The sequence below is a fragment of the Elaeis guineensis genome, chromosome 5 (genome assembly GCF_000442705.2).
Source record: "Elaeis guineensis isolate ETL-2024a chromosome 5, EG11, whole genome shotgun sequence".
In the NCBI taxonomy this organism is placed as follows: domain Eukaryota; kingdom Viridiplantae; phylum Streptophyta; class Magnoliopsida; order Arecales; family Arecaceae; genus Elaeis; species Elaeis guineensis.
Window position 1 is genome coordinate 117,967,371 of NC_025997.2, and position 10,159 is coordinate 117,977,529.

At 43.0% G+C, this 10,159-nt stretch overlaps 1 protein-coding gene across 2 annotated transcripts; it reads right to left on the reverse strand.

Moving 5' to 3' along the window:
- Nucleotides 1–404: 404 nt before the first annotated feature.
- Nucleotides 405–6,340, reverse strand: LOC105045463 (10 kDa chaperonin, mitochondrial). Of its 2 annotated transcripts, none has more exons than XM_010923751.4 (3): nt 6,072–6,340; nt 1,887–2,006; nt 405–724 (listed from the first exon to the last, which is right to left on the reverse strand). In XM_010923751.4, exons 1-3 carry the CDS (start codon nt 6,174–6,176, stop codon nt 704–706), a joined length of 246 nt encoding a protein of 81 aa, XP_010922053.1. In that variant the 5' UTR covers nt 6,177–6,340; the 3' UTR covers nt 405–703. The 2 variants fall into 2 exon arrangements, with proteins under 2 accessions (XP_010922053.1, XP_010922052.1); XM_010923750.3 differs by having other exon boundaries at nt 1,867–2,006; nt 6,072–6,335.
- Between the last annotated feature and the right edge of the window lie 3,819 nt (nt 6,341–10,159).

Here is a 10,159-nt window from a genome sequence, read left to right on the forward strand (position 1 = left end):
TCAAATACCTAAATACACAATCCAAAACTCGAGCCTGAGCGACCACCAGTCCTGCGGTCCGGCACGGGTTCATCATGACCAAAAAGAATCACAAGATGTTTAAAGGGCAAGGTAGGCAACAAATTGACGTGCACAAAAGCAAGATCGAAATAGCTATATGTAGAGAGGGGGAAAAAAAAAGGACCAAAAAAAAAAAAGGCTGAAACCAGACCCACCATGCCTTGCTACCTTGAAAGTGACACCAATGCTTGACAAAAGCACTTGGTTGACTTCACAAGGAAAATGCTGATGCCAAATACACTCTTGCTGGGAAGCATTCTGAAGATACATCCAGATTTATGCAGGCTGTATACTTTGTACTGCCATCAAAAAAACACCCACCAAACTCAAAAAAACCAACAATATGAATTGGTACTGCTTTCATAAGTATCCCGTTTTAATGTAAGTTCCACAAAACAACAAAGACCAATTTCCATTGGCAATTAAACATACAATGCTCTCAATGCAAGCATTTAGTTTGTGCATCAAAATTGACATGAAAGAGTATCCTAAGCAAGTTCTCAAAATTTTGTTTTTAAGAGGACTATTTCAAGTCCAAGCATGATACATCTCACTCAATTTGACAACCAGAAGACATAAAGCTGATAATGTGAATCTGGTTAGCGGCTCGACATATCACTCGTGAAGTGTTCCAAGTATGTCGTCATCCCTGAACAGATGATACCTGAAAGGAAATCAACAAAAATAGTTATTAGCACCTACATATAATCCTGATTCCTATACATACATACAATACATACAGAAAGAGAGAAAAGAGCAAAAATGTACTATTAATATTTTAACAGAGCATTTTCATATAATCTAAGCATTAAAATCTATTGATTTTCAATATCTACATGCTTTGATATAGATTATGACCAAAAAAAGAGAGTTCTGAATGGAAAGGCTTGAGCATATATTTTAGCACACCGGTACAAGGAAAACCATTCATTTTTTATCCACACAATGCATAGGTTAGAGATTGTCAAAATACAAATTTTATACTTCTGGATATTCAGTGGTATAGATCATGATCAATATGAAAAATCTTCGATTTGGCTGCTCTATTACTGATTTTGATATCCAGCGCTAATCCTCTTGACAGAAGCAGCATCCGTCTATCTCTATATAAACCCATTATATTAATTCAAGTGCTAATATAACACGGCAAAATCAAACTGTAAAGTTGTTTGTTTCGCATTACACTATTCACCGTGGATCAACGGAATGTCTTGCAACCTTAAACAGAAAAGAAGTACGTTTGCAAACAAAAGGCTCTAGCATATCCTGTCTTCGTGCGCTTAAAACTAAAAGCAAAGGAGGTCATAGCTGCAGACCATTAAATATCTTTCCAGAACATATTATTTGCACGTATAATGCACTAATTATACAATCAAAACAAATCACCCAACTAGTTTCAGTTTACTGGGGCGCAGAGGATACATAAACCTTTGTAACACATACATTTAGTATTAAATAGGTGCAGGTCTACTCTATATTTTTCTAATTAATAGTGAACAAAAACTTAAATAAACACGCGCATGCACGCACGTGCAGCGGGGGGCGGGAGAAACAGAGAGAGAGAGAGAGATGAAAGAAGAGGGAAAGAGATAAAGTACAAGCCCTGTCCAAAAAACCATATGACAGGGTGCTGCCTGTGGTCTCAAAACTGCTATATGATTGGTCTATGTGCATAGGCCCAAAAAACACATGAACCAGCAATCAATTACAAATAAATTTTCCACCTAATATTAAGTTAGATTTCTAACACAAACATTCTCTTGGAATTAAAACGTAAAGAAGGATACAGAAAGAAATTAAACTTACTCCTTGTCACCGAGTTTTACTTCAGTTCCACCATACTCAGGTAAAAGAACTACGTCTCCTTCCTTCACAGAAACAGGGACAAGATTCCCATCCCTATCACGCGCACCAGGGCCTACTGCTACAACTTTTCCAGAGTTCAACTAAAACAAAGGATAACAATATAAATAAATTAACAATGATCAAAAATAATAATGAGCTTGTCCATTCTTGTCTACATTGTGAAAATGACAAAAAAAAAAACTTTATAAAATTGATAAAAACAAATTCAAGTTATATGTTACATAACAGCAAGTTGACAATGAATTACATATTCATAGATGACAACACGACTAATCCATCGAATTCATATTGAAAAAATAGCATCTTTACTAATCATGTCAGATAATAATGGAGCAAAACAACCCTAAATATAATGGTGTGAGGAGCTTTAATCAGAAAGCATTTTCAATACCAAACAAGATTAGCCTACATTTAAGATGGTTTTCTGCATGTTGACAACTATCATGACGTCCACAAAGGAAACCAGCAGCAACTCAATGAGCAGCTGTAAATATCAGTTAAGGTAACCCAAGGAAGAACTGCAAGAGAAGTGAATCCATGATGTGGTTGTCTTCCATGATGCACCTCATAAGGGTTTCTTATTTCTTAGGTAGGTCATGTTTAGAGAACTCTAAAGTTGGGTCATTCTAAGGGAGGGAAATCAGGGAAAAAACCAAGTTGCAAGTCTAGCACCATTTCTTGCCTGGTTTAATTCTTTCAAAAAGATCTGTGAGTTATAGGCCACTAAGTAGGATAGAAGAAGCTAAGACAACAGGGTGCATGAAATCAGATTCTAGATGGCACTTTAGTTTTAGTATAGGGCCTTGGCTTAGTAGACAGTGCTAAAATTAGCAAGGGACCTTTCTCCCTACAAACTTTTGTAAATTTATTTGATGTACACATAAATGTTTGTCAACATTTTTGGGCCTAAATGGATTGGTTTCAAAACTGACCTGAAACTGAATGGAGTTTTTGCTCCATATCAGCCAAAACTGACTGAAACTACCTACTTTATTAAGCATACATGCTTAACATTATCAAAAGTTTCCTAAAATTTGGCAATAGTATTCGATATAGCATTTATCTAACACTCTAACAATCTGAACTACATTATTTTTTTGCTAAGCTTTATTAGAGCAAGATGCAATCGTGATACGGGTCTTTACTCATTAGAGATCATCAGGTGTTCATATAATTATTTTTTTCTTACTCGGATGAGTTTTTTTTCTCATTTTCAGAATAAAATGATATCAAAATGAAACATTGAAATAAAATGGGTTTTTGTTTAGATAGCTTATTTTTCTTGCTTACATGGGTGAATGAAATGGAATGAAATATAATTAGGTAGGCTCACAATATGATATGCTCAGATGGGAATTTTTTGGTTTAGATGAGTTTCTAAAATGAAATAGAACAGTATGCTTAGACAAAATTTTCATTGATGGATTATCGAAATCAAATATAATGAAATATGGTTAGAGAAAATGTTTACTTACATACAAAATTTAAAGCACATATGAAACATTACAAAACAAGATAACAGGAAAAGTAATGAAAGGCAGATGAAGTGAGAGATATTTCATGCATTAAGCTTTAAAATAGTTTAGTTTCCACATAAAACTACCCAAATTACGCAAAGAACAATCCTTAATAACTGAAAATATAATAGAATAATGTGAAATAACATTTCTAACTTTGTTCTTAGTTTTCTATTTCTTGTAGCCCAAGCCACGGAAACTGCTGAAACTAAAATTCTACCAAGAGAGTCAAAACCCAGTTCTAAATCCTTGATCAATAGTATGGCATGCAAGAATCAGTAAAAGCCAATCATGGTAATTTATCGGACTCTCCCTCTCCTCTCTTTTTTTAAGAGAAATAAGGTTAATAGTCCCAAAAGATAAAAATATTGGCAATCAGACATGCGATGAGCACATGCATGTTAAAGAAGGGATTTTGTGTGCCAAAAAATTAACAAAAGGCATCACCACCCCTTGACCCGACTCCCGACACACACACCCCCCAAAAAAATACCCAAAAGAAGAAAAAAAATAAAAGAAAAAAATCCCAACAACCACAATATGCCAGTGTGAAATATGCTTAGCATTCAATGGTCTGGACTAACCAACCCCGCACCACCACTCTAACATATGTAGGTACACATATATACATGTATCAAACAATGGTCTCTAAAAAAAATCTTCCCTCTATATGATAATAACTATTACAAAAAAAAAAAAAACTATTCTCTATGCATGCCCACCTCTATGACAATGCTCTCAATCAAATCCCACCAACTAAATTCTCATCAAAATTAAAAAGGAGAAAAAGAAAGAATATTCTAAATTTCCAGGCTTTCCCACCATAGTAACGAAGTTGACAGTCAAATTCCACCTCCATTATCATCCCTTGCCCATATAAACTCATAAGTTGCATATCACCCAGATCTCCCAACATATGGCATGTTAGGGTTTACCAAACCACCTCAAACTGAACGGTTCAGGATATACCGAATCGTATCGATGGCTAACTGATATGGTTCGAACGTTCAACTCAGAATGTCAATAAAGATGAAGAGAGAGAGAGAGAGACCAGCGAAAGTCATTGGTAGCCCACCGAAGCCGTTGGAGGGCCGCCAAGGCCTCCAAAGCTCCCGATCCTCCGTGATATGCGAGAAAAGAGATAGATAGAGAGAAGGGGGGAGGAGATAAGAGGAGGGAACAGAAGGCGGGACAAAAGACGCCAGATGGCCCAACATAGGCCCGCAGCCGCTGTGGGTTCAAAATAAGGGTTCGACCTTGTTTCATCATGCTTTTTAAAAAACACGATATACAGTGAAATTGGCAATAGATACGATCCGATATGGGGACATACCACCTCATACCGTCGCTTGGCTGACACGAGATCTGGTTCTAAGTCGGTGATCCTTGTGGCATGTGCATCTAGTTCCCACTCGGCGTAATTTTGTTAACATTTACATGAACAATTATCTAAAGCATCTTGTAGTGGGATGATCAAGAGCTGGTAACTGCTCTGGTCGACATGATTAAGTATCAAAATATTAACTCAGCCCTCAAGGACAAGTTAGATAATACAGTTGCAGAGGAGCAATCTTGTCAACTTTCTCATTTCTAAAAAATCTTCCAGACTATAATAATCATGTACCAGAGCCTCTATCTCAAAGGCCAAAAGGTAGTATAAGGAAAGCATCGACCAAGACATTAATAAATCGCTGTATTACAAGTATCTCATCCTCATTCGATCACTCTTCTGAAGCAGAAACCAACACATACTTAAGGCCCCTAGTAAAGACCGGATCATTGATAAAATAAATAAATAACCAAAGAACCAACCACTTATAAATGGTTAAAGACAATATTTAAGTTTAAAAGGAATTTTATTACTTCACAAATTTATGAAATATCAATCAAGAGTTAAAATTTAAACTTTTAAAATCCCCAAGCAACTATCAATATCTGCAACGTTTGACGTTGTTGAATCACACATCAGTTGGTTGTTTCTATATAGTTGTCCAGGTCAAGGTCTCCGGACTACGATAATAAGCAACCATTACAGAAATGGCATGAAAATCGTACCCATTTAGCAAAACAAACAGTCCCAAATAACAAAGAACAAACTGCCCAGATTTAAAAAATAATAAAAAAAGAGAGAAAGAGGTTAATGTTAAAGTTCAAAAAGGATCATACACTCACTAAACTTCTGCCAAACCAAAGCATGAACTAGTAACTTCCTATGCACAACAGCTAATAGAATGTACCTAAAACAGAAAATTCGTTGATTATAAACCTTCAACCTTACATCCAGATACAATTGCAACTGGGGGACAATAAACACCGCAATAGCACGCGATAGGTCATTCCAATGATAGTACCAAATAATACCACACCATATGCCTCGGGTATGGGAGGCATAAAATCAAACCTATAAATCACAAAAACTAATCAAATGCTGTTAGAAATGTTAAGCCAACCAACACTCAACCACCTAAACTAGAAACAGCACACGATTAACAACAATAAAAGAAAAATAAATCACAACAAAGTCGCATGAAAAAAATGTTTAAAAAAAATCAGTTCAAACAAAATCCCGCAGCAGAAAAGATAGATTAGGCGAGACTTCAAAAGAAAAAAGAGGCCTAGAAATGGCACCTTGGTGGTCTTCTCAGGGAGCAAGATTCCAGAATTGGTCTTGGAAGGGGGGACGATCTTCTCAACAAGAACGCGATTGAGGCAAGGAATGAGACGCTTGGCCATCCGGAACGATCGACGAGAGGTTTGAAGAGATGTTTCTTCCTCGGAGATGGGGGCGGATAGGGTTCAAGGAGAGGATTTTATTGGGGGGAGGGTAGGGTTTTGCGAAGGTTCTCGAATCGCCTCTCCGAAATTAGAAATCGTAATAAGAGGAACGTTCTCGAACCATTATTTCGGCGACCGGAAGCTAAAACTCGGCAAACGAAGTACTACATAGGTGGCTATAGTTCCAGGCACGTGCGGACGCATACACGTGAATTAAGAGACTTGGTCGATGGCTCTGGTTACCCGGTTTTAAAGGCTCCTTTTTTTTTTTAGGGGTGGGGAAAGGGAGACTGGGAGGGGGAGGGCGAGGGGAGCGGGGGACCTCGATTCGTACCTCATTGTTTATCATCATTCTTATCTGTTACGATCAATCTCTCCATCATCCGATCGTTAGTGTCACATATCTACAAAAAAAATCCTCACAAGTCGAAGAAATCTCCGATGGAAATCCTTTGACAGTCAAATCAGAGAAAAGACTAGGCAACAGTAGAAAATCAGGAGCTCAACGAAAGATAGAGAGAGCTCAAGAGTCTAGAGGCGCTTTAGAGAGCTTGAAAAAACTTGCTCAAAACTTACCAAGACTGTTGCCTTATCCTATTTTATAGTAGAATGTGGTATGGTCCCGTCATTAATGGTGCAGACAATTGGGGAGTTGTCAAATCGTCGGGGACTGTCAAATCACCGTGGGTTGTCAAGTCACTAGGATTAATCTATATCCTTGACAGGACAATGCCCCAGGACAGCCATACCGCCTGTTCTTGACAGGACAACTGCCCATAGCGGTTGTACGATGTTTGGATGGACTGACCGACTATAGGTCGGTATTCGGCTGTCGGGACGTCGGGTGATGACTCGAAGATACTGTCGGCTGGTCTGGTGCTTTGTGGAAGTCGGACGTCGGCCCCCGATAGTGAGTCGGTGATTTGGGCTCGGTCGCTTGGCAGGTCGGAAACAGTATGGGTCTGTTCGGCCGACATACCTTCGACCGAATATTGTCGGCAGCCATTGTCGGCAGTCACTGTCGGAGTCTTCGTCGGAGTCGTCCATCGGTCCGATTGGTAGAGTCAGGCATCGGTCAGACCGATCTGAGGATAAGTCGGCGTACAGGGGTCGGTCGGTATATCCCAACAGTTGCCCCCCCCCACTCCTGAGTTGGATGTCGTACTGGCCAGCGTTTCCACGTGGACGATGGCTTCGGACGAAAGGAGTGGTTTTCCATCACATCATGCTCTGACTCTGACGACCGTACCAACGAGCGATTCGGTGTCGGACGTCCCATTGGGAATGCAAACTGCCGTCTCCTTGAGAATGCGAACCGCCGTCTCCTTGGGAATGTGAACCGCCGTCTCCTTAGGAATACAAACCGCCATCGGTTAATGAATTTCGAGATATGGTTTTTCCGCCACATGTCAGGGGGCTATTGGGCCAGAACCGTTCACGTGGATGGAGGTGACGTGGCTTGATCTGGGGGCAGGTGCGTCGAACCGTCGGACCGAGGAAGGGCCCAGGCGCTGCCACGTGTCGGCATCTAGGAAGCCCTCGTTCGTCGCGCTTTCATCTTGACTGTTGAAGGGCCTTATATATATGCGGCCACTTACATCCAAAACTTCACTTTTTGCTGCAAATCCATTTCTGGCGCTGAGGCCTTATCGAATTATCCTCCAGTTTCAAGTAGTTGTCTCCGTCCTCTTCCTTCGAAAGCTCTTCTTGAAGTTTTTCCGTTCCTGTCTCCTTGCATCCTTTCTCCTTTGTCATTTTCTTTTTGTTCTCCTTTTTGGGGCTAGCATTATGGCTAGAATCTCTCCTCGAGAAAGTCAGTCGGAAAACCTGACCGACGATTCTCGGTCGACCCCGGAGGTGGAGGCTTCTTCACTTTCGGAGGCAAACGTCGAATGGCTCAGGGAGCAGTACGGTATCCCGAAGCAGTTCGAACTCTTCGCCCCTGGGGCTGAGGGTCGGGTTAACAACCCGCCTCCGGGCCAGGTGGCCTTTTACGTCAAGGACCTTCGGGCAGGTCTTTGCTTCCCGATTCTGGAGTTTGTCCGGAATGTCTTGGATTATTACGGGCTTTGCCCGACGCAACAGGCACCGAACTCAGTCCAGTTAATAATCAGTTTTCCTTTGTTGTGTCGGCTTTTGCCGACCTTTTCCCGCATTTCTCTCTTCCGGGCGTTCTTCATCCTCCGACCCCATCCGAAAGCCCGAAGATGGTGGTTCTTCAATCTCCGGAAGGGTCTTTCGTTCATTACCGATCTTCCATCGTCGATCCACGGGTGGAAGAATCAATTTTTCTTCTCTTCTTCTTCTTTGCTACCTTGGGGATTCCCTTCCTGTTGGGGCGACCCTCGGACTCAGCCGAACGAAAACAATCAGGTGGAGGCTGGAGACTGAGAGGACTTTCACCGACTGAAGGATGTGTCAGTGCCGAAGCAGAGGGAGCTCATCACCGAGCAAGCTCTGTACGATGCCGGCCTGAGTTTGGTTCTCCGTTTAGGTATAGTTCGGTCTGTCGGTCATTTTTGTCTTTTTTATCCATCTTTGGACTTGTGCTGATCCTTTGTTGAAATTGTAGGCATGCCGCCGAGAGTGAGGCTGACAGATGCCGACATCCGGCAACATGCGGAGAGGAAGAGACCGACGCCCGAGATCGGACCTTCGCGACCTCCCAAGAGGCCTCAGATATCATCGCCGACCGACATTGCGACGGCGGCAACGCAGCCCAACACCGAACGTGCGTCGGGCTACGAGCCGGTCATCGCCCTGTCGGCACCGACGGTGCCACCCGAGGCACCGTCCGAGGAAGGGGCGGCTGAGGGGGCAGCCGAAGGAGTGTCGGCTCCCCCACCCATGGAAGAGGTTCGGGTCGAAGCACGTGAGCCTGAACGAACTGCGATGGCCCCCGTCGCGCCCTCGGGAGGGACCCAGTCGAGCTCGAGGCCGAGGAGAACTGCGGTGTGAGTGGGACGGCTGCGTCAGGGAGCTCGAGGTCGAGTGCGAACAGCTCCACGTTAGCCTGGAGAACCTGGCTAAGGCCGAGGAGAACTTGTCCTCCGCCCAAGCCGACGCCGACATAGCAAAGGCGGAGGCAGAGTCGGCCAAGGAGGTGCTGAGCCGGGCGGTGGAGGACTTCCGTGGCTCGGACGAGTATCGGGAGGAGCTCCTCGAGAGTGGCTTCGCCTCCTATCGGGTGGGGTACGAGGATGCCCGGGATGCGATTCAGAGTCTGCACTCGGAGCTCGACCTGAGCGGCATCATCCCTCTAAGGTCGGAGGACCAAGCCGCAGAGGAGGAGGCCGACCCACTGCCGACAGGACGAGTTGCCGAAAGTGAGGTGGCTCCAACCTCCGATCCCTCTCCGACCCGAGCGGGCACGTCGGTTGCTCCCGAACTCTACCTGGTGCAAGAAGTCGACTCCGACATCGGAGTATCTGCTCCGTTATCTTTGTATTCTTTTTTCCTGTTTTGTCTTTGATATTTGTAATCGGGCTTCGTCCCAATTTTGTAATCGGGCTTCGGTCCAATTTTATAATCTGACTTCAACCCAATTTTGTAAGTCATTTCAACCTAACAAAATCAAAGACTTTTCACACTTTTCTCCGCGTGTGGTTCAATGTGTTTGATTTACCGAACCATCCCTGAGAGTATAGGTCGTAGCTCCGACATACCTCGTTAGGACGTTCGGTAGGATCTAGCGTAGCCGATCAAAGTAGTCAGTAGCATGCGCCGTGCCAAGGGCAGCGCAAGCCCCGATTGCAGACCAACATCCCGACCGTCATACAGATAGCGTAGGATTCGATGGTCGAGAGCCGTACCGATTGTAGATCGAGTGTCCGCCGCCCGGACCTTGGTCGGGCGTGTACGTTGGGCCGAGTGTCGGCCAATCACCAAACGTAGCTCGTCGATGCGATTATTCTGTAGAGTCTGATAGTCGAGTAGTGTCT